Genomic DNA, 24,493 nt, shown 5'->3' on the forward strand with positions numbered 1-24,493 from the left:
AGTACCTAATATGAACTTATAGCGGGGTACTTCGTACGCATTGCGTCAATCACATGCAGTCTGATTCATCCAGAAGACAGCCAAAGAGAAAATTGCCTCAAGCAACAGACGCAGCAGGCTTTCCTTTAGGACAGCGACATTATTAGCACAACATTAACAAAAAGCCCGTTACGAAACATATCGTTTGGACTTGAGCAATTTGACCATCTGCGATGCATACAGATAGTATGTAGTTGCAATTCCCCGTGGTCCCACTGCCTGGCATTGGCTTCAAATTCAACATCATCGTCGCCCCGCCGGCTATTTACCAATCCCGATCTATTAGGAATTCGAAACGGCGCCATCACTTCCCAGTCCCGCAATGGCTGATCTCCTAGCTCCATCAGCTCGCGGTGCAGCCTCCAATGCCACGCCATCCGCAGACCATCTCACTGGCACAAGCGGGCTTGCAGTGGGATTATGCGTTGCCATGGTCCTCGTGTTTATCTTTGGGTTCCATGTTATGAAAGGACGGAGTTTTCGAGCCGCGGCTGGACATGCTCTGCCAGCGTCGCACGAGCGTGCAGTCGTTCTGACCCGCGAGGCTTTGAACACGTTGCCCACAGTCAGATATCGCATGCTTCCACCGCGCAACTTCATGTCCGATCTAGAGAGACAGCCCTGCGGCATCACATCAATTACCGATCAGCTCTGTTCCATTTGTACAGAGCCCTTTCTCGATGACGCCGAGCTTCGCAAACTGCCTTGTAGCCACGCGTTCCACGACAATTGCGTGGATCCGTGGCTGCTGAGACGGTCCGCAACTTGTCCCCTCTGGTTTGTGCACCTGAGCCGGACCATATACGACTGTGCTAACCCACATTAATACTTTTTCTCAACAGCCGTCGCGAGGTGGCCACAAGACTCCGAATAAGCAATCCCAAATTACCCACGCAACCTTCCAGAATGTTGTCGACTCTTAGACGATTGGAGGTGCTTCGACACGAATCAAGAGTTAAGTGTGCATATCCCCGTGCGTCAATACAGCCTAACGCATTGTACAGGTTTCTCCAGTGGGACCGGCTCTCACAAATATTCCGAGCATCCAGTCGCGGGGTCTCGGATCATCCTGGGTTGCGAGGACAGCGGTGCTTTTACGCCCTCCCCCAGCACTTTCGTCAATTCCGGAGGCATTGAACGAGGAGGCCGCGGTGGGAGGTTATATGGCCGCAAGCGGTTGGAATCGATAAAGCTACTCTGCGTATAATTGCGTGAAGAGTAATGACAACGAGCGGATGTCTGCGCAGAATGTTCACATGTTTCACATTTTGGGTGCCGAATACGAAAACGTACGTCACCAACTTATCCATGCATATCCTATAATTCAACACCGGCTTTACCATGCTGCTCCTTGATGGCGCAACCAGTTGCTTGCGTTGTAATTCTGGTAAGACAGCCAAGGCAAGGGACAGTATCTTCCATTGGTGAAATGAGCCTCAACGTCTGCAATAAATTACTCAACCATCGTCGATCTCCGTAGCCTTGCTTTAGTAATCCGGCGTGTGATATCGCGGCCACATTGTCTTCCAAATCGGTAATCTCTTTACGGCGGATGCGCCTTAACCCGGCTTGAATCCCCCCTGAGGCAGGACTCTGGTGAGGTGCTAACTCAGCGATGGCTTTTTGTTTCATGATCCCGGATCAAGAGAATTGTCGCTCGAAGAGGGTAACTAGCAGTAGAATCGGGACGTTCAACACCCGAATCATGAAAACGTTGATAGTAGGAGAGTGCGGCCGGCGATAAGCTTCAAGGGAAAGGAGATTAAAGCCATCACGTCGAATGTGGAGAACATGTAAAGATAGAATCAATATTGACGCCTTCAAATGTCAGGACTCTCGTCGGAACTGGGGTCTCGGCGCCCTCGTTTGCGATGATTCGAGAGAAGGTGTTGGCTAGAACTACGGCGAAGGGCTAAAGACTTCGCATGTGTTGCTAGTTAATCAACCCCGTATTAACAGATTACTAACAGTGGAAGCGGGAAATTTTCCTGTGAGAGTCCTAGAAGTACATTCTTTTCACAGTTTGTTGTTATAGTTTATGCCTCGCGAAGTTGGGGAGGATGAGTGCGTCAGGTCACGCGAAAACCAGGCGGGAAATGGACATAATTCAGGCGATTCACCTTAAGAAGACCTTAAGAAGCTTAGCTCGACAAGGCTAGCAAATCTAACAGTTTCTTCCTCGATGAGCGCGACGGAGCACCTGTATCTTACGCCGTAGATGGATATCATAGAGTATCAGAAAGCCGAACTGGTTAAGACGAAGGGTAGCTTGGGTATATTGATGGGTGGATTGCGAAAACTCGATTGCAGATGCAGCACACTTGGTGCCGCAATCACATGATGAGAACCAGGACAGCTCTTAAAGATTTGACATCGTAAGTTAAAGCGATTGGAGAGGAGAGTATGAAGATGAGGGGACACGACAAATAGTCTTGGACTCATGATGCCGAGGAGGCGGGGGTGAACGAAGGACAGTTCTGGGCTTCTGGGGGTCAGGCTGCTCCCCTAGATAGGATAGTCAAACTGATACATCTTGTGCTGTCTTGCGGTAGGCCAGCCTGTTTTAGCGGCAAAGCCCCATCTTGGACAGAACAAACTGGGGTCTTGCTGCACACGATTGTAGCTGTTAAGCTGGCCCTTCGTTTCTGCAAGACAGCAGCGCTTAAGTTCTCAAGATGGACACTCCATTCGTGTGAACGGAGTACAAGAACCAAAATGAAGAATATCAGAATTCCTCCTTGCAGACGCAGAACTCGACTTCTAGCGCCGTGGCTGCCCCACACGGGCAGTAGTAAGAAAGTGTGTTAGCACGAAGTTAACGGCATTTGGCGTCACACGGGGCGGAATGACCGACAACTTTAATTCTACCATTTAGCCTGGGATGAACCCACCTTCCCCCCAAAAATTATATCACTCATAGTTATTCCCCTTCAAAACCTCTCCTGATCAGAACGTTGCAACAAAGTTAAACCCTATCATCTTCGTTATCTAGATACGAATTGACTGAGAGATCGCTGTTATTACTGTTGCTACCGCCCCAATGAGACTTGCATCGTGGCGGCCTCACGTCAACTTTGTGACTCTACGCTGTAAGTTCAATATGGCCCACGAGGCTGCAATGGAGGCCGCGACGGTGCGAAGCAATGAACTGACGTGTTGTCGAACAGATGTGTATATTGTCATCATGGGGGTTTTGTCACTGGTTATCCTATATCCGGCTGGCAATATGAAAGCAGTAGATGCCTACTTTTTCGGTGCCAGCGCGTCTACCGAATCTGGCCTGAATACGTATATTCTCTTCCACATTGCCAAGGGCGGTCGAAGGCTGCTGACACTGCGATAGTATTGATGTCAGGGATTTGTACATGTATCAACAGCTGTATATATATTTCATCCCTATTTTCACCAACCTAGGCTTCATCAATGCCGTCGTCGTGCTAGTTCGGTTTCTCTGGTTCCGCAAGCATCTCGGTAGAGTTGGTACGTTACACCTCAGCACCAGTTAGCTGCGCTGTTACTAACTCCTGACAGCGCCGCGACTACTAAATGTGCCACGACAGCGGTCGCTGCCTGGTTTTAAGGACGCTGATGCAGAGGCCAATTACCACGACAATACAGTGGATGAGGGTGGCAGACAGTATGGAGAAGCAGACGACAACAATGTGCCTGCTGCCGTAGTCTCTCAGAAATTGCGAACCATCACCTTTGACCCGTCGGCAGACACACATCCCAAGAACAATGAGACGCTATATATTCCTGGACCACGCGACCGTGACCGAGGTGCGCCACTGCTCGTTCATTTGCCGTTGAATTACACTAACATTTGTTGAGGCTATCCAATTGTTGAGTTGGATAAAAGTAAGAGGGATAGCCGAGATGGTGAGACCTATCAATTCCAAAATTCTCTATGAAGAACGGTCCCTTAACCTCCCGTATTTGTATGTCTAGATTTGTCCATCTCTGAGGCTCCGCAGCTAGGCACTTCTAGTAGTGGTGGTCTCCGTCGTCGACGTATTGACGGACCTCTCCTCAGCCAGACTAGGACAATAGACCGTGTTACCAGCATCGCCTCATCCATCTTCGTCATTGGCTCCAACCCCCCCAGGCGCCGCAATTCAACCATATCGAGCATCTCCCAGCAGTGCCGGGTACAGACAAAGGACATGCTCGCCCTATCGCATCATGCTACGCTGGGTCGCAACTCGGAGTTTTACAACTTGACAAAGGAGGACCGTGAGAAACTAGGCGGTATTGAGTATCGGAGCTTGAAATTATTGCTTAAGATTGTCTTCTGTAAGTCTTGACATCTTTCACTGCGTGCGACAACAAGTGAATAGGTGATGTTGACCTTGGACGCAATCAGCTTACTTCTTTGGCCTTCATCTCTTCGGTGCGGTTTGTCTAGTTGTTTGGATCCAGTACGCTGATCCAAAGTACAAATATGTGCTCAAAGAGTCTGGTCAGGATATGAACTGGTGGTATGTCACCTGGCCATAAATAACGATCCCTCCCATCGCTGAAGTGAAATGATTGCTAGGGCATTCTATTCGGCGCAAACCATGGTGGATAACTTGGGCTTCACATTGACACCCGACTCGATGATCTCGTTCCGCGATGCGCAATGGCCTATGTTCATCATGAGCTTCCTCGCATTTGCCGGCAATACCCTCTATCCCGTCTTCTTGCGCCTTACTATCTGGACGATATCCAAGCTGGCGCCAAAGAAGTCATCAATCCAGGAGCCGCTGTCCTTTCTGCTCAATCACCCTCGCAGGTGTTACACACTGCTGTTCCCCAGTCGCCCAACTTGGATTCTCTTTGGCATCATCTTCATCCTCAACTTTGTTGATACCCTGCTCATTATTATCCTGGACTTGGGCAACCAGGAGGTGGCTTCCCTGCCACTCGGCACGCGTATCCTCGCAGCCATCTTCCAGGCCGCTTCGTCGCGCCATACTGGCACGTCGACCTTTAACCTTGCCAACGTCAACCCAGCCGTGCAGTTCAGCCTGCTGATTATGATGTACATTGCCATCTTTCCGATTGCAATCTGCGTTCGTGCATCAAATACGTATGAGGAGAAATCGCTTGGCATGTATGAACAAGAGGGGAAGCTGAACGAAAGCAATGGCAAGGATTATCTTCTTACGCACGTGCGAAATCAATTCAGTTTTGATCTATGGTTTATATTCCTCGGCGTATTTTGCATCTGCATTGCTGAGTCTGCGAGAATTGTCGACAATTCCATCCCGGTTGGGCTCTCACCTTTTCCACATTCCCGTATTTGAACATTGGGCTAACTTCCTATAGTCATTCACCATTTGGACAGTTTTCTTTGAAGTAACATCTGCTTAGTAAGTACCATGTATCCAGACTTCCGAGCGTATTAAAGAATGAACTTACGCAACTTCTTAGTGGTAACGTCGGTCTCAGTTTGGGTTACCCAACCGTCGCGACATCGCTCAGCGGCATGTTCGGCACGTTCAGTAAGCTCGTCATCTGCGCCGTGATGATCCGCGGACGTCATCGCGGTTTGCCATACGCGCTAGACAGGGCAATCATGCTTCCCGACGAACACGCCCGGCCCGAAGAGGCTGAGGGCTACGACAACGGAGAATGACAATTACTCATGGCAGTTCGCTGCCCTGGTAATGTAGGCTTGTTGATCAACTCAGCCCGAACCACAGGGGAGAATGGTGTGTTTGGACCAGGTCTTGGTCTAAACTCTGGAATTCTCTTTTTGAACTTATTGTCGGCTGTTTGCAGCACGTTGGCAGAGGATTGTGGCGTTTGGGTGATAGACGATCTACTAGTATATCAGAACACATACAACATTATTATCCAGAAGATGTGTGCGATTTGTGAACCCTCTGATGCGACGAGAACACATATGTTGTATCCTGATTGGTTCCAAATCGGTTCTGCTTACTGAATGCTTGGTTCAAGTATACGCGAAAGCAAAGATCGTACCGGTCCTGATCCGCAATTCTTTGGGGAGCAGCGCTAAAGGAGCCATTGCCACCTTGTAGTAGCGCGCAGGACTCCCACGTATAGCGCAGCAGCTGCAAACCGTAGTCGTCTCTGATACCGTGCTTGTTGAAAAGTTCGCGAAGCTGCCTGTTTTCCTCGGCTACCTCCATAGCCGCTATCACAACTTCAAGGAGGGCGTTTGTGCTGGCTTTCGTTACAGTGCTCCTCAGTACAGTACCTGCGGAGCACGATTGGATATTTAAAGGTACAAGTCCACAAATAGCCTCCAGCTTGTTACTAAATTAGTTAAGAAAACCCGGAACATCCATTTCGAACTTTGCGGTATTATTGGGTGACCCGCGTCTTCTATTAGCGATAATGGGCCTGCAAGGTAGGCACTGATGGGCTAGATAAGGGACCAAAGGATGGGATGTGGCACTATTTGGAGTGCTGTCGACTGACAGCTTTCTAGAAGTATCCCACTAGTTACATAACTTTACTTCTCTACACTCATTTAGTCAACTGAAATACATAGCTATATACTTAACAAATCAAAGTATGCATGTTTGTGAGCCATTGTTAGCCAACAAACCTGCACAGTTGATTCAATCGCTACTGTATTGTTGCTGATTCAGAAAAATCTCAACATCGCGGACAACTCGTCGCGCTGGACCCTCCATTATCCCATGGTCGGTAAGGAATTGGTACACACCGTCTTGATCATCATGTATCAGTTCAAGATCAAGACCCTTGCCTAGTGCCAGGTCGCAAGCTCGGTCATACTCTTCCTTAAGCGCCTGTCTTCTAACCCGTGAACCATGCCATGCAAAGTATTCCTCCGCTACATCGTCTCGCATTCCTAGACCTTCTAGGGCATAACGCAAGGATGCCGTCTCAGGCGTAGACCTCACTCTGGAATTGGTTAAGGTTGTGTCAGGCTGACCAGGTATAATGTTATGGATATGTATAGCAGGAGGGCCAGTGGCATATGAGCCCGAATTGGCTCGCTTTCGCTTCCGAGACGACTGCTGTTGCTCCTCAGCATAACTCGTCGCGAATCTCTCTAGGCATATCTCCATGATTGTTTATATCCTCGCCTCTTTGCACTTACTGGACGAGATTCCTCAGTTGATGCCCCATAAGCTTGTAGTGCTTTCTAGTAGTAGGGTCTTGCCAGCAATAAGGACCTCGGTCGCAGGGGGCACCTGGGCAGCTAAAAATAGCAAAGACATGCTCCCAAGCGGCTGTGCGACCTAAAACAGCCCTTTCGGTATCACGTCGAGCTTGCCTCTCTGTAAGCTGGCCGCTAGTGGAGGCTTGTCCAGCAGTACCAGCTGTTTTAGTCTCTTTATAGTTGAAAGTGACCTTTATTATCAGCTTTCTTCCATTGTGCGTGAGGTGGCTCCATGTCTGCAACTGCCTCTCCACAACCAGCCAGTCAACCTTTATCTCATCGAATCGCTTCGTTACATTCCGCTCGGAGCGCTCGGTAACGGACATGACTATCGTAGTTGCATCAGCCGCGCATGGCTTGTTTAATTGGGTTTTCCGAACTAATTCATCTAGCTTCGACATAAGAGTCTCATTCCAAAAGTCACTTGGCGCTAACGCGAGGTCCTACGCGGTTTGCTTTGCAACTTGTCTATTGTTCACGGTCAACTTCCACTCAAGCTCATAATGTATGTACTGCTGTTTGTCATATTGCAGGCGGTTTGGATTCCAGTTAGCTAACGGCACGAATAGCAGCGATCCCCGGGAAGGTCGGTTGTTACAGCCCTGGCTCGATAAAGATGGGCTCCGCCGGCGCGCGGGAGTCGGAATATTGCAAAGCTGAGAGGGTGTCTCATTGTCAGTAAAATATTCATGCATACAGTCGTCGTCACTCATATTAATAGTATGTAATGGAGAAAGAGGAGACACTAGGAACCGATCAAGCCACGTTTGCGTTACTAAGCTCGTTGGCAGAGAGGCTCTGACCCCGCTCAATAGTCCTTTAATTTTGAAAGAGGTAACTAGACTAGGGATATTTGGTATTCTTTCTCGACGGCCTGCACTGTCTACATGCGCAACAGCTTCCAGATTGCCATACAGCTTTCAATACTTTGATATACTTTTATTTACTCACTAATAAACTAGCGTGGCCAGTACACATAAGTAACTTCAGGTACTGATGGTCCGTGCTTAAATTTTTTAGAGTATGTGCGCAGGACGCCTATTCCGCTCCTAACTGTAACTTTAATCCTAAACTAACTTAATTACATCTTCATACCTGCCAAGTGCAAAATATATCGCTGCAAGACTTGCCATACTCGAGATTGTATTAGGATGCTTATCGCTAAGAATCTCCCGCTGTAGTGCTAGTGTTTCTACCTTTATTCTCTCTGCCTCTTTAAGCCTGTTAAGTGCATGATATATTGCTGTAAGACTTGCCATACTCGAGATTGTATTAGGATGCTTATCGCTAAGAATCTCCCGCTGTAGTGCCAGTGCTTCCACTGATATTCCCTCTGCCTCTTTATACCTGCTAAGTGTATGATATGTTACTGTAAGAGATGCTATACTCTCGATTGTATTAGGATGCTTATCGCTAAGAATCTCCCGCCGTAGTGCTAGTGCTTCTACCTTTATTCCCTCTTCCTCTTTATATATGCCAAATGTATGATATGTTACTGCAAGAGATACTATACTCTCGATTGTATTAGGATGCTTATCGCTAAGAATCTCCCGCCGTAGTGCTAGTGCTTCTACCTTTATTCCCTCTTCCTCTTTATATATGCCAAATGTATGATATGTTACTGCAAGAGATACTATACTCCAGATTGTATTAGGATGTTTATCGCTAAGAATTTCCCGCCGTAGTGCTAGTGCTTCCGCCTTTATTCCCTCTGCCTCTTTAAGCCTGCTAAGTGTATGATATGTTGCTGCAAGAGATGCTATACTCTCGATCGTATTAGGATGCTTATTGCCTAAGGTCGTCTTTCGTAGTCTATATGCTCTTTGGTCCGCAATCTCCCTCTCTCTCCATCTTCCACGCTTGTATAGATAATCTGATAGCCTTGCTAGTAAGTTCGCGGCTGTTAACTCTCTTCCACAGAGTGTAGCCCACTTACACGCCTGCTGTGCGTGTGTGATGTACTCCTCGCATTCGTTCCATACCTCTGGTCCACTGACCGGGAAGAGACTCGAAACAATCTCAAGTGCTGCAGCTGAGAAATACTCTTCCTCGTTCTTTCGACTTTTCCTACCTAGTCCATACCGCATCGCTTCTTGCACTAGCTTGTGTACCTTATATGCGCGATTTCCATCTCCAGTTTCTTGAACACTTAAAAATGCAAAGTTACAGAGACGCGCGATAGCTTTAGTAACTTGATTACTATTACTGTCAGAGTCTGATGAGGAATCCTTATTGTGTGCTTTATGAACATAATCCAGTACATTACTCTCGTCGCGGTAGAGAGCTGCCTGCTTAACTAATTTAAAAGGGATACTCTGGTTATTTAGAAAGGCGTGTATGTGTAAAATCTGATACGACGTCTTGTTTTCAATCTGAAGGTGCTTTATCGAAATATTCCAGGTCTCTAAAATACTGTTTGACACCTCTTGTCGCCGATGACGGTCAGTTTGTGATTGCTTTAAAATCTTCTATCTTTTCTTGCCCTTTTTTAATTTCGACATGTATTCCTCAACAGTTGTTAAGGTTCTCCTTATATATGCTGTAGCTTGCGATATAGCGAGTGGTAGCTAGTCAAGCTCGGTCAGAAGTGCTGCAATAACTTTTACCTTATTGCTGCTCGCTTATTTCTGACACTGTCGAACAGCTTTTGCGCCTTATCCGGAGTTATATTTGAGACTTTAATTGCCCTTTGAGCGGCAATAAGATCTCTAGCGATGCGCTTGTCGCGGTTTGTCCAAAGAACTTGTCCCCTTGGACCTCGTGGGATGAAATTATCTAGGCTTAATGTATGTTCTCCTAGATTTAAAGCATCTTGTGCTGTATAGCCGACACTAAAGAGCTTTAAGTTATCCGCGTTATCTAGAATAAGTACCTAGGGAGGGCTCTTTTTGATACGGTAACGTACGGCTATTAAGAGATCCTCGCTATTAAGATTGCTTGGGAGACCTAGCTTCCTCGCGATTGACTTGAAGTCTTGGGTGAACGTTGTCTTGTTGTCGGCATGGACCTAGAATATAGAGTAGGTGGGGACCTGGTACTGGCGATAGGTATAGTCGAGGGTAATCTGAGTTTTGCTGGGTTGCTGCTACTTAGTAACGTATTATATATTATCGCGCCTGGATGGATTACCCTGAGCCGCCGAGACTATAGAGGGCGGCGGTGGAGTAGTCTTCGGATAGCGACAGGAGTTTATCTAGCTTGCTAATAAGGTTTTGACGAGGGATAAGGTCCTTATTGCGGGGAAAAGGAATTAGGATATAGGGTTCGCGGGGGTTACTGGTGTAATTGTGGATTACGTCGCCTTGATGAATCTGGGTATTATTTCCAATGGTATTGGACTTGATGGCGCGGGTAGAGGTTATAATGCCACTATTCTTGTTATAAAAAAAGAAGGTAAGCAACTAAAGTAAGACTGAAGAAGCATTTGTAAGGTTTGTCTAGATTGCACTTGGTCCTTTACTAGTGCGGGGTAGCTTCCGGTTTATAGTTATATTGACAAAATAATGGGAATCTACTCCGTAGGTAGTAAGGAAAATGATTACTGAAGCTGACTAAGTCTTTTGTCACCTTCCCTAAGTGTGTGGCGGATAGCGGTAGAACTTAATTCTATAAGTTGCTATAAGTCGATTATGAATATCATTGTACTAGCTATAAGTTTTAGCTTATCTATTGATACTTACTAGCAGCATATGCTTGGTATATTATAATATATAATAGCGGCTAATGCTCCTTTAGGGTGATTTACGCGCTATTATTTCCTGTATTCGTTGTTCCTACTCGAACTCCTACAACTTATCCTTAAGGAAAGGGTACGTGACGATGTTGCAATTGCCAGGAAACTTTCTTGCTTCTTTATGCTTGCATACTCGTCGATGTTTAATTTCTGTCCGAGATACTAATTGCCCTTTAGCATCCTTTGTATGGTACTGCACTTTAACGGGGATCGTGCCGTCTGTATCCTTAACGGAGGGGTGACTATGCGTAAGATACTAATTGAAGCATGATTGAGTGAAGTACGACTTGCAGCAGACCGTGCTGTCGCAGTGTTTACTAGGGCTGCGAGAGTATTAGTGTACCGTCCTCTAAAGTACCACTTGAAATTCTCACCAGAAGCTTCGATGTTGTTCAGAGCTAGGTCCAAATTCTCGAGCTCTTCTTCCGTATACTTAATTATTTGATCCTTATAGCGACCTATAAGCCTAATTTTATAGATTAGTGATAAAGGGGGATAGGTGATTAAGAATGCGGATTATATTATGTGATAAGATGGTTAATAAAGGAGAAATAAAGCCTAACAGGGAGATGCCTAATAGTTAAGGTAAAGAAAAGCGGGGTATAGAACGAGACTTGTTTGAACCTTGTATTGTAGTCTAGATTAGATGCGTATTTATATGCTGGTTCTTCTTTTTTCTTAGATTATTAAATAAGAGGATGTTTTGCTTGCGGCCGTAACCTATGGAATTTGTTCGGAAGGCTGTTCTATGTAAAATCCTGTATTGCGAAAATGTCCTTCTGTAATATTACTTTTATTACTAAGTGCCTTGATATATGCCTTGACATAGTCCTTAAAGCTCCTCCTTCTGAGGTCTGTGTGCTCCTTGTGCTTGGATCTAGCGACTGTCTTGAGTACCCTAAAGTGTTCCTCGATTGGGTTTGTTTGAGGGGTATATGGAGCCGTTATGAACAGCCGTATACCAGCTTTCTTATATATATCTTCTATTTTATCTGAAAAGTGAAACGAAGTATTATCTATAATAATCACAGACTCCGGCTTTAGCCATTTTCCACAGTGTTGTAATAACTGCTTAATAAAGTCCTTAAATAATGCCTTATTTGTTGACTTAGTGAAGACGTATGATAGTTTTATACCTTTTAATGTATATGCTGATAGAATTTGGACTCTATTCTCTCTCTGAAACTTAGCTTTTAAAATAGGGGTGATTCCTGCCTTAGCCTATCCCTTCGTTCGTAGTGCGTCCGGTTGATTAATCCCAGATTTATTAATAAATACGTAATAGCGTGCTTTTACTCTGGATATCTTTAATAAATACTGGTAAAAATGCTGTAGCTGGGGTAATTGTTGGAGGGCTATATGCTGTATGGTTTTCTACGTTATTTGACCCGCCTGCAGCGCCTGGGTGATATAAGTTACAGATACCTCCTTACTGTATTTTTTGTAAAGAAATGTTGCTATCTCCTGATGAGTTATATGTTGTTCTTTCGTAATCTGGATATACAGTGTATTTAGCATTAATGGGGTTATCTTAGGATTAGGACTAGTCCGCTTCGCTGGAGTGGTGGCGGTCCTATATTGAGCGTGTGTCGATTGGATTCTACGGATGGCGCGGGAAGTGACGATGCGGTTAGGACTGGATACGTCTTCGGCTATTTGTTTGTTTGAATTACCTCTGCGGATTTTGGCTAAAATTAGCTTGTGCATGTGGTTTTTAAGTCGAGGAGCCATGACTTTAAAGTGTTGTAGGTGGAAAAGCTAGAATAGGAAATGTGAGCTATTTGCGGGCACTTGGCTATAGAGTTGTATTTGCTGCCTTAGGCACAGATTTAGGTTATCTAATTCCGGCTGTTGTTATGGAAGAGACTTTATGATGAAAATGGTGTACTGTGCTCCACCCCCACCTGCCCAATTTAGATAAATCTCTATATCAAAAATGCGGACACTGAACCTGGACTTGGCTGTACCTAAAGCTCACAGTAAGAAAACAGTATAAGCCACATGTGGCGGAAATGGTCCATGCTTAAAGAAAGTTTAGTATAATTAAAAAGCGGACACTTGTTTCGGTCAACCCTGTACATACCATGATCTTGTTATACGAGTAATCGTCAGTAGGCAAAGAGACTTCGCGCGGCCGGCATGCAGAGTCGCAATCGTCCTAAGCCCGCCAGACTTGAGGAAGCATAGAGACTTACGATCAACCAATTCAGCGAGTAGGAGCACTCTACGATTCGGCATTTTGACCATTAGCATTTTGAATAACTTCAGTGTTGTCTGCAGGCATCTGCTAATTTCGCGGCATGCTCTCCAAACGGCTTTCGCCAGGTGTGATGTTCAAGCCACGAGGTCGACTAATGCCGCAATCGACCTGGGACGGGGCGATCGAGCGGCAGGCTGTCCAATTGACCCTCTTATACGTGCTCTAGGGCTGTAGATTGCATCAGATTTCATAAACTGGACGAGGTAGCGAGCAAAGTTACAACGGGTTCGCTGGGATATCACGTGACCTAACTAGCCAGTCAGGTGATATGGAATCTTTTGCTTGCGATTGATAATGCTGTGAAATCACCTGTTGCTGTATAAATGCCATTACCTCTGTCCGATAGACAATCACGATGCCTTCCGCTTTAGGGAGCATATAGTTAGTTATCTCTAGAGCGCCCCTTCAATTTGAGAGCGGGGATGGGGGATGCGGTAGGGCGGAGAACATCGCCTTGCGTCTGGGGGTTTAATATATGGGGTCGCCTCCCGCTCAGAACTTTTTGACCATTCACAACAATAATTCCTAACGTGTTTGCGTGGGGCTGTCCTGACCTGGTGATTCTCCCTCCCAAGCCCGTCATTTCGAGCCTGTATACGGTAACTCTCTTGATCTGGTGGCGGCATTCTAGTGACTGGATCACGCTGTAGCCGGGTTGTCACCTAGTCCTTATGCCCTACGTAGGAATATAAACCACTTAACGCAACGGGAACTTTGATCCAGCTGGTGATTGGGTTGTTTCGCTGCACTGGTACAGTAGCCCACAGAAGGGAGAGCTTCCTACGGCTCGAACATTTATATTTTCTTAGCAATGCTTAGGAAGACAGCCATAGGACACAGTCCCTACCTCAGCGCCCATGAGGGACCGGTGTCATATATCCGCCATGTCCCCAAGGATAACTAGTCCTCTTCGAGAGAGCATTGTATAAGAATCCTTCAAGCTGCTGTGCATCGTCGCGCTAGTCCAAACCGCCCCCGTTTGGTGCGCGACGCAAAACAGGCGGTGGACATCTAGGTTGGACTTTGCCATGTCAACTGAAGTGGCATGCCTTCATATGCCAAGATCAACCCCTCAATGACTATTTATTCCAGGACACAATGAGACCAAGGACGTTCCCAATCCGAATTCGCGCCATTAGACAGGGGCTAGCATCCGCTTACATGGCCAAGCACTTAGAATGCAAACCGCTATGAAAATGACAAGTCAAACGCATGCGTAGCACCTGATAGTACTGGATTACCTTGATCGAGTTCGTTACGGAAGAAGAAGAAGAAGAGGAGAATTTAGAGGGTTGGAAGATATAATTGTAGGCTTAAGTATGGATACTTTTAGCAGTTACATGATACACTGTCGATGACCCAATAGAGAAGAGCCTCCTGCCACACGGCCAAATTGTGAGTTCTATTACCTTACCTTGTAAGCATGCTATTTATGCTAACACTGCATACAGCATGCAAAAAAGCCGAATGTTTTGTTGTATGTGTGAAACTGAGTGGCCGACCACACCAATGTTGTTAACGTTGCAGGCTGCCAGCCCGTTGCCGGTGGACTCCGTGCCGAGACTCGCTCCGCCTCCGATCGAGGCCCCAATCCTCGTTCCTGGTGTGTTCCGGCAACACGGGCTGCCCGCCAAGGCTTGCCAAGACCACCTTGTTATTCACAGTGAACTCGTCCAGAACTTGAAGCTCTTTCAGGGTGAACCAACGCGGCATTAGGTGAGTGCGCAAAGGGATAAGAGCAATGATGAGAACTGGGAACCCGATTGCGGCCAATGTATGTGAGACTGCGACACAGGCTGCCACGCCAAAGAACTGCAGACTGATAAAGAGCAAGATCTTGCGCTTGCGAACTAGCAGTTTTGGGTCATCCCTCTGCACGAAGCGGCCTTCCGACTGTAGGAACATGAATTTTTGTAGGATACCGTTGTCTTCGATGGATCCCCACTGCCATGTGTTAGTGAGATCTGAAACTGTCCTGGGGGAGGGGGGGTTGCGTACTCCAATAACGAAGAAAACCCCAGCAAAGACCGCCGATGGCATCGTGTGCAGCACCACAAGAAGAGGGCCGGTCATGGTGCCAATGAGCGCCAAGCCCATCAAAAAGTGTGACACGCGCTGCTCTACAACGGCTTTCGCAAAAATTACTGGTCTCCGAATCTCCCTGTTCTCGCCTTCCAAGGTCGTGATGATTTTCAACTGCGTGTCATAAACTGTAAGAGAGTCGGTATGAACAGGTGCCTAGTACACCAAGGGCGTCAGTATGGCCCTCCCACTTGAGGAACCGCAGCTACGGCAAGACATTGCTTCTTGCGAGCGATTATCGGAGAATAGGCGTCGGAGCCAAGTGTCGTACACTTACCTGGGGGACGAGACCGTTTGGCAGCGGGAGGCCAAGGATGCCACTGACAAATGTGGTGCAGCCGAGAAGGAAGAAATCCCAGTGGAAACCACCAGGCTTCTTCAAAGGGTATTGTCTTGATTGCGCAGTGATGCTGCTGACGTTCTGTAGGTCGATAAAATTAGCAAAGGATATGCTGGTTAGGAGGAGTCTTTGATGAAGACAGACGTGATCATAGTAGAAGAGCAGCATCACTAGGAATCCAAACGGTAAGGCGACAAAAACCCATTTCACATCGAGCGTCCAGAAGTCGATGAGCCAAGACCGATCTTGTGTAGGACGGAAGGCTTTGGTAGTAGGAACGCGCATCATATGTGTGTCGCTGAGGTTTCCTGGGAGGTGAGAGAAGCCGACCCAGAAGAGCGTACAGAACTATAATTGGCAACACCAACATTTGTCAGTCATTGGCCGCAAATTGGGACGTCTTGCAGTCAGATAAATTACCACGTAGGCGTAGTCGGCTAGGAAGCCTCGGAAGCCAGGGCGCCAGAGGGTGCTTGAACCAAGCTTCTCCAGCCCGTAGACGGAGCCGAAATACAGTATGCCAATGACGCAGGCCAGATAGCCAGCTTCGCTTCCCTCAGCGTTGAACTCATTCACCAGTTCCTCGACTCCCTTGACTGTGGGCACAGCGGTCAGCCAATGCGCGCTAACACAACGTTTATGGTTTTTCGAATATCTGCTGGTCGTCTGACATACTAATGTAGATAATGCCGACATACATGCCGAAGGCCTCACTAGAGAAATCCGTCACGTAGCGCATGTAGTCGCACATATTGAACACGGCGACGATCCAGTGAAAAATGGCAGCCCATATGGCCGTCCAAGCCATAAATTGCGGATAAATACTGACGTCGTAGATTTTAATAATATCATAGATAGTGAAGTTGAATAGCGAAATCAAACCGGTCACGCCAACAATGGTTAGGGGTTGCGCGGCCAAGATGCTGAATACCATAGCCGCGAGTGCTGATGAGAACAACGCTTCGTTGATACCGTAGAACTGCCCGGTGCGCCGATACATATCCAGAGTGTAAGCGATGGCTGGCAAGAGACTAGGAATCGGGAGATGCATGATCAGCTGCTGTACGTAGCAAGAGCCTAGGTAGTGAGAGCCCTCACTTCTCGAGCGCCCTTTTGCTTGCGGGGAAAAAAAGAAAAGAATAAAAAAAACCAATGCGCCACCTACTTCACGAAATACATGCGGATAGTGCTGGCAACAGTGCGGTAAGTCCAGGCATCGATGATGTCGCTCGAGTAAAAGGGCAATCGCCTGCGAACGTCGTGATACATGCCCCAACAGGGTCGTAGCACTCGCCAGCGCCGCCACCCCTTAGTTCCTTCGAATGAGTAGGAAACTGTTGATTTCTTGGGTTCCAAATTGAGATCGAGATCCGCATCGCGATCGCAGTTGCGGTCATATTCAGAAGGTGATTTTGTCGGGGAGCAAAATTGCCGATCTGACTCGAGTATGGAAGCCATGTTGCGGATGTTGGCCTGAAAGGCTTACGATGACCCACGCGCGCTTGCAGGTGGAAGGCAGTGAAGACAGAAACAGAAGAACCGTGTGGGCTTGGTCAAGGGCGGCGAGAGAGATTCAACAAGAGAAGGTGAGAAACGGGCAATGGACAACGACATACAAGAGAAGAAGAAAGAGGTGGGGGAGGAGATTCATTATATTGAGCCAGGCAAGAGAGAAAGGGTCCTTGCTCGCCGTGGGAAGTATTTTCACGATCGCAGACATAAGGCGCAGGAGCCGACTATGGTTATGAGCAAAACATGAAGTCATTGGAGCGGGTTGTCAGCCGGCGCGAAGGCCCCTCCTGACAGGAACTCATTCAGCCAATCAAAGGGCGGGAGCGACCCGGCCTTGCCCACGTCCAGAAAGTGGCCGCTCTTCATTGGTCATGCAAGTTCTCTTTCACATATAACTCGTAATTACATAATGCAAAGTTAACTTAAACTTGGTTACTTTATAATACGATCTTATAGATTGACTGGCCGCCGTTCTCTCCCGATTTTAACACCATTGAGAACGTCTGGGCCTTGCTGAAGAGAAGATTACGTTCTTTATCCCCAGATCTTCGAGATTTAAAAACAACAAAGCAGATCGAGCAAAATTTGAAGCCTGCGAAAAAGCGGCGTAAAATGCAATACCCCAGGTCCAAATTCGAGACCTATCAGAGTCACTCCCTCGCCGCTTGCGCGCAGTTATTTATGTACAGGTTTTATATATAAAATATTAAATGGCAGATTCAGGGGTATTAAATACTTATTTTATTCTATAGCGATTATTTCAATAGAGAATATCATGTTTGTAATTATTGGTGAAAATCGCGGGTGTGGGGTAATTTGGTGGTGGTCGAAGACTTTGTTCCTTACACATAGTTGTACCGCCAGGTACAGTATTGCATCGGCCGATGCAGGAGAGCGGCTGTTTCGATAGTGCGGGGCACTGCTATGTTAATCGGGTTTTCTATATTCTTCCGAGCATCGTGCGGTTGCTGCAGCTACAGGCTTGCTTAGACTGTTATATATCGGGGCGAGTTTCGTTAAATCATCACATTTATTAGATTATGCCGCAATGCGTCAGGTTGTAGATTTATTAGCACTTGTAGGTAATAAGAGCCTGTTCTGGGCGCTTTTTGGTGGGATGAACAGGCCGATTTTATTGCTGCCTAGATGGCAGCAAATTGACGTTACAAATAAAGGTGAGTACCGGCTCGTAGTACAGTACCTACCTAGGTATGTAACATCAATTATGGATAATAATTTCCCCCCTTACTTCATTACCCCGCCCTCCCCTTCCACCTACTTGAGAAATAAAAAACAGCAAGATTTATAGAGAAGGATTATTTATATTGCACCTAGTTGTGCAGTCAACTGTAGACTCAGTGTCCACTTACTAGGTAATGGTAATAACTCATGTGGTTATATCGGCCGCTTTTGGCTAAAAATGACTAGAATCAGTGTTATTTTTAAATGCACTGTGTACCCGCCTTGACAAATGAACAACCCGCTCTGCCGCTTTAAGAAGTAGCAGAGCACGCCATACATGGATGGGCCTTGGCTATGAATAATCGGAATTACTATTAACCGAGTTCCCCCCTAACTGCTTACGCTCAACGTCTCGCCTTGACATCACCAACCAACTCAAGCAATAATGCCAGCTTCAAAGTTGGATTAACTATGCTGCGCGCTCTTATCCACTCAGCGTACACATTGTTAACCCTCTCAGTGCTCTACCTGTTAGAGATATGGGGTCGGCTTCTTCATTCTTTTTATACCGCAGACATCTGTGCGCCAAATACGCCCGAGTTCAACATTCCAAAGATCAAAAATTCAGGGAAAGGAACCTTTAACACTCAAAACTTTCCAGACGCTACCGAAGACCAAGTCAACGAAGCAAAACGAACGTTTATCGAGTCACTCGACTTACATGCGATCTGCGATCTAGCATCTCGATATAATAATGGCAAAAGCTGCAGGGTTGTGAGCAAGAAAAATGGTAGCTTCAATGTTTGCTTCTTTGTCGAGTTCGATCATGACGGGTCCAAGTGGACTGTTAGGATCCCAATCGAAGCTGCTCAGAACAGTGCGTGGGAGAAACTAGAGAGTGAAGTAGCTACTATACGGTAAAATCGACTTATTTGATGCTTTTGTTTATCTCTAACCAAGGTTCAGATACCTCGAGCGCAACACCAAGATCCCCGTTCCCCATGTTCGTGCTTATGGGCGTGATGCCAAGTTATCCGGAGCTGGCTTGGGAACACAGATGTATCTCATCACGGATTTTATTCCTGGCGAACCTTTAGACAAGAAGCTTTTAATAAAAACCGAAGAGAAGCATCGACTGAATTTCTACTCCCAGCTCATCGACATCTTGGCTGAGCTCAGAAAACTCGAATTCCCCTTAATAGGGTCCCTTATTCCAACATCCGAAGGCAGCCAGGGCCCTGTTCTAGGACCTGTTATCTCTATGACTGCTACAACGCTTCAGCTCCCGCCAACAACAGTATTCACCTCCGCCAGGCAGTACATGAAATACCAATTCAGTCTTGTATCAGCCCTTTTTTTACCGCCAGTGGCCGATCATACGATCAATGAGGTCAAAAAGGAGGTCTTCGCGCTACACGGCATAATGCCCCTTTTTGATCAATTCATTGATCCGGACCTTGACTATGGGCCTTTTGTGCTGAGCCACTTGGACTTACGGAGTTGTAACATCATTGTAGACAAAAGTCTCCAGATTCAGGGCATCATTGATTGGGAGTTTACGAGTACTATTCCACTACAACTTTTCACTCCACCATCGTGGATAACTGGACACGATCTGGTCGAGACAAATAAGCAGATGCACGTTGAGTTCTACGGCATTCTCCTTGAGAAGAGCAAGACGAGCGACCTCTGTGAACAGCTCAGAAGGGAATGGTATGATAAAGTGGACGCTGTCAAGTCTGAAATCTGCCAAACGGACGTAGCGTTTTATTTTGCTCATATACTACGCCGTCCTACCGACACCACTGACATCTATTGCGATTTCTTTGCTCAGAAGGACTCTGACAAGCATCTGGACGATATAATATCTGATTTCTTTAGCAAACACCTAACGCTTGCGTCAGAGGTACAACATCGGGCGAAACAGTGTGAGCGCTATACCCTATACTTGAAGGAGCATGGGCTGTATGAGACTGAGGAGGACAGGTTGCTTGCCCAGTCCAAAGCTTTGAAAGACAAATGGGGCTGGTCATAGGATTGCCTCTACCGTTCATTGTGAACTAGACAGTCTCCAGATTCCTCTCTTTTGCCTGTAGATCATGTAGCTTCTTCCACAAAAGTCCAAGACTCTCTTCCTTTTCCGCTTGCATATTTCGATAACTCTCCAGTTCTTCCTCCACTGTCTTAGTATTGACTTTGTTCCTCTTTCTTCTGCTTCTTGCGCTTGAGGCACTGCCGGACATCTGACTCGCATTTGATGCCTCGATGGTTTCGATGTAATTCAAAATATCATTCAGTTCATTTTGCGCCCGTTGCACGTCTTGCATAGTCTCGCTAATTCTTTTTTTGGTTCGTTGTAATTCTTCAATAGTAGTAGTGTCCATGTTGGTAATAGCTCAGTGATCTTATTGCTTTTGCTGCTGCTGTCACTTGGATATAGGTAGTTGAGACTTAAAGCGTATCGGCCGAGGGTTTAATGACGGATGTATGAAGGATGGTATTGACGGGAGCAGTGGGTTGCTTTTCTCTCTCAGGAACAAAGGATACGAGAAAGAGGGGTACGTCTTCGCTTGTAGATTCTCTCCTGTATCCAAGTAGGCAGCAACGGCCCATTAATACGACCAGGCGTTGAGTACAGTTGACAAGCGCCAATAAGCAGCGTCAACTGCAGCCGTACTATTGCACTTTAATCCGTACCTACAGCGATTGGCATTTGACGCCGGCGTATGCATGCGAATCTCCGCCTGTAGGATTTTGCCGCGCGCCACTCAGTCTTACCCCGCTATATGACATTATCTGCATGTGTATATAATCTCTCCGTTTCTCCGACATATATTGCCTACAACTAGAATTTCTGAGCGCAACAGCATAGATCTTTGTATGACCTAAGTAACTAATAGTATTATGACTTCCACATCTCCCACTAATCACGAAGATTCCAGCAAGTGATTTTGCTTTGTACTCATATTAAGTCACCGATCTTTACCCTATATATGTTACCGGCTGCTATTCAATAGCAAAAAACAGCAAGATGTCCTTGATGTAATACCCAAAAGTTGGCGAACTAATTGTCCCAATTACTGGGGTTCGCCGTGTTGTTGGAACGAGCCTTGGATGAGAACAAGAAACTTTAAATACCTACCTATATTAAGAGCCACCTTGACTTTGCAACCACTGGGTAATTATTTAGGAGCTGGCTCCGGCTTGGCAATTTTTCCTCGCTTCTGATATCTCGTCCTCATTTCTGGAGTATTCGTTGCCGCAACACGTGATTTCTTCCATTTTTTCAATACTCCATTTGTCAGATAATGGTTTGCGTCTTCATCAGGATCTCCATGGCCTAATCCCAAGAATGCACGATTAATCCATTCATCTGTCTCTTTCGTTCCAAATTTCTTCTGTAAATCTGAACGAGTCCACAGGCCTAGACTGCCTCTACCACCGCCATCTTCCCCATCTTCCTCATCTTCCTCATCTTCCTCTGTTCGTGGTACCCTTCCCATAATTAGACAAATCCTGCCATTGTATGCGATTTGCCAAAGGTCAAACTCATTCAATTGGCATGTGAATGTAGTATTATCCTGTTTGGTCATTGAATGACCCAGCGCGGCCGCATACAAGCTCCTTCTGTCCCCCTGCATGTTTGCGGAAAGCAGATATGCATCTCTGAAATGTGGAACTTCTACGAAGACCTCCGTCTTAGGATCCGTGACTATCATGTAGCCGTTGTATACGCACTCAATCCACATCGTATAGTTTCGCCTTTTCTTGTTGTCGGGTACGTTGTTGAATACATCTGCAGGATGCACACCAAGATCGATCGTCCATGGGCCTTTTTTTACCTCATTATACCAAGCATTCCTCTCTTCGTCGACATCTGCCTTTTTCATATCTATTTGGAAGGGTTCTTCAACCACTTCTTCCTTTATCCCCCCCACTGGTTCCTCCTCCTCCTCCTCCTCCTCCTCCTCCTCCTCCTCCTCCTCCTCTTCGCTGCCATTACCATCACCATCAGGCATATCCTCATCATCCGTTTGTTTACCCTTCTTTTTGTTATTTTTCTTTGGGTCGCCCTTCTTTGGGTCTCTTTTTTTAGTACCAATCTCTGTTGGATTATATTTTTTGTCCCATAGATGTTCAGGCTTGATAATAACTGGACCTTCGGATTTAAGGGACTCATTTGCCCATTTTGTATTTAAGATTGGCACTTTCCGTTCTTTGGCCTTTAATACCAGTTCTGTTGTCTCATCAAAGGTTTTGTCGCCGGCTAAAAGGACGTTCCAATTCGTTTTTTTGCCTTTCTTAATGGCTTCGGTGGTATATGCATTAATGCCAATTGCATTGAGCTTTTTCCGAAGAAGAGCTTGTTTACCAGTGGTAAATGTGCCAGAGAGAGCAACAATAGGGTTAAATTCCATGATGATTGACGTGATTTTATCAGAAGTGTACTTGCAATTGTAGAAAAGATAGATTGGTATTGAGGATTATATCACGAAATGAATATATGCAAAAGAAAAAACCTTATATATTTCTAAAAATTACAAGCTCTAAGACAAAGGTTAATATAAAACCAGTGTTAAACTAAGCAAGCGCTTAGGATACTTAACTATAAGCAGAAGGTCGCAAAATAAAACAGACTAATTCTAAGTTGGGGCTGAAGATTAAACATATTAAGATTAATAAGCATATTAGTGAGAATTTGTTTATTATTTCACTCGCAATTTATTTTCAACAGAGTAGTATATTATCTTTCTTTCAAGAGAAAAAGAAAAGTACAGGTATATTTGAAGTTTCTTTTGGAAGGCTGCAGTAGATATTTACTATATTTTGACAACCTCACAATATCTTGATGCGCTATGCACCGGTGACCGAGTGATCAATTATCATGGAATTCGACAGAAATCTTTGGTACCTCGTATCTTTCTACGGCCTCATTGGCCTTGCACTCGCCGTCTGGTTAATCCGAAAACTTATTCCCAATCCTGCAACTTCCTTTTCTAAAACCTTTAAACTGCCTCTACTCTATCATGGAGTAGATATCAGGATGACACCTATAACCGCTATTGTTTGCTTTTCCTTTCTCTTAGCGAATGCTCTGCTTTTGCTTATACCGCTGTTTCCTTTGCCAGGGTGGCAATTGATACAAAAACGTACTGCATTAGCCAGCCTTGTTAATATTACACCACTCTGTATCGGCGGACGAGGTCATCTTATCGATGCGTTGAATATCTCCCGACAATTATATCAAATGGCTCACTTCTGGATTGGGATAGTTGTAGCAATCGAAGCCGTACTCCACTCATTTATTGCGATTTCCATTCACTCGAAATCACAAGACGGCCGCATTTTGACTTCAGGATGGATTGTAAGTAACTAGCGGCGAGTTGAAACTTCTGAGCTGACAGCTACTAGGCTTTCGGCCTACTTTTAGGTTCAGTGTGCATGTCTATCTCCATCGTTAAGCGGCTCTTTGGTCGATGGTTTCTGTGGGCTCACAGAACAGTAGCCATGGGCGCCGTTGGCGTAGTTCTTTGGCACATTTACCAGACATCCTCGACCCTTGCACGAGCACTTGCTATATCTTCATGTGGTTTTTGGGTGGCCACAACATTGTTTCGGGTTTTGCGCATGGTATTTACTGGCCACTCAGGGCAAGTATTGCAATACTCTAGAGATATGGACGCAGTAACCGTGAGCATCCGACTGAAGAGGGCCATCAAAGTTCATCCGGGTTGCTATTTTTACCTCTATCTTCCTTCTCGATTAATGAGATATAATTTCCTCCACAGTGTTACGGCAATGGTATATTGGTATCCCCCTGAAAATGATGCGGAAGAAGTCAAAGAAGTTACTTTCCTACTCTCAAATATTAGCTATAATGCAGCTACAACTTTAAGACTACAAGAAGGGCAATTTATTCTACTTGATGGGCCATATGGACAAGATTTGCAATTGCATAAACAACAAAATCTTGTACTTGCCGCTAAGGGAATTGGGATAGCTGCTATTCTACCTTTGGCATTGGGGATAGCTGTACGCCGCCGTCATGACGATATTCATCGAGCAAAACTACAGAAAACAAGCTATATGCTAGAAGAAGTGGTCAGAAACAAGAATAAACTATCACCCAATGAACGTGTCCCCTTCCTCCAGAAAGAGAAACTTTTAACGCAACAACAAGAAGAGCTTGGGAAAAAGAGA

General features: G+C 46.0%; 6 protein-coding genes across 6 annotated transcripts; 3 read left to right on the forward strand and 3 right to left on the reverse strand.

Annotated features, from left to right (window-relative positions):
• Positions 1-361: 361 nt before the first annotated feature.
• On the forward strand, positions 362-1,229 carry T069G_11585 (ring finger domain-containing protein; the record flags this gene model as incomplete). Its single annotated transcript, XM_056178790.1, has 3 exons — positions 362-816; positions 882-972; positions 1,044-1,229. 3 exons carry the CDS (start codon positions 362-364, stop codon positions 1,227-1,229), a joined length of 732 nt encoding a protein of 243 aa, XP_056023664.1.
• Positions 1,230-3,079: 1,850 nt separating this feature from the next.
• T069G_11586 (cation transport protein domain-containing protein) lies at positions 3,080-5,659 on the forward strand (the record flags this gene model as incomplete). Its single annotated transcript, XM_056178791.1, has 10 exons — positions 3,080-3,128; positions 3,207-3,327; positions 3,383-3,519; positions 3,571-3,819; positions 3,871-3,918; positions 3,988-4,332; positions 4,403-4,517; positions 4,577-5,291; positions 5,350-5,393; positions 5,455-5,659. The coding sequence occupies 10 exons, from the start codon at positions 3,080-3,082 to the stop codon at positions 5,657-5,659; spliced, it is 2,028 nt and encodes a 675-aa protein (XP_056023665.1).
• Positions 5,660-6,614: 955 nt separating this feature from the next.
• On the reverse strand, positions 6,615-7,088 carry T069G_11587 (uncharacterized protein; the record flags this gene model as incomplete). Its single annotated transcript, XM_056178792.1, has 1 exon — positions 6,615-7,088. The coding sequence occupies one exon, from the start codon at positions 7,086-7,088 to the stop codon at positions 6,615-6,617; it is 474 nt and encodes a 157-aa protein (XP_056023666.1).
• Positions 7,089-14,691: 7,603 nt separating this feature from the next.
• T069G_11588 (HCO3- transporter family domain-containing protein) lies at positions 14,692-17,056 on the reverse strand (the record flags this gene model as incomplete). Its single annotated transcript, XM_056178793.1, has 9 exons — positions 14,692-15,120; positions 15,175-15,296; positions 15,348-15,414; positions 15,536-15,679; positions 15,743-15,946; positions 16,019-16,194; positions 16,274-16,521; positions 16,597-16,629; positions 16,764-17,056. The coding sequence occupies 9 exons, from the start codon at positions 17,054-17,056 to the stop codon at positions 14,692-14,694; spliced, it is 1,716 nt and encodes a 571-aa protein (XP_056023667.1).
• Positions 17,057-18,763: 1,707 nt separating this feature from the next.
• Positions 18,764-20,327, forward strand: T069G_11589 (phosphotransferase enzyme family domain-containing protein; the record flags this gene model as incomplete). The annotated part of the gene is made up of 2 exons (XM_056178794.1): positions 18,764-19,209; positions 19,259-20,327. The coding sequence occupies 2 exons, from the start codon at positions 18,764-18,766 to the stop codon at positions 20,325-20,327; spliced, it is 1,515 nt and encodes a 504-aa protein (XP_056023668.1).
• Positions 20,328-21,474: 1,147 nt separating this feature from the next.
• On the reverse strand, positions 21,475-22,710 carry T069G_11590 (uncharacterized protein; the record flags this gene model as incomplete). The annotated part of the gene is made up of 1 exon (XM_056178795.1): positions 21,475-22,710. The coding sequence occupies one exon, from the start codon at positions 22,708-22,710 to the stop codon at positions 21,475-21,477; it is 1,236 nt and encodes a 411-aa protein (XP_056023669.1).
• Positions 22,711-24,493: the final 1,783 nt, after the last annotated feature.

The sequence above is a fragment of the Trichoderma breve genome (genome assembly GCF_028502605.1).
Source record: "Trichoderma breve strain T069 chromosome 7 map unlocalized scaffold00008, whole genome shotgun sequence".
Classification (NCBI taxonomy): Eukaryota; Fungi; Ascomycota; class Sordariomycetes; order Hypocreales; family Hypocreaceae; genus Trichoderma; species Trichoderma breve.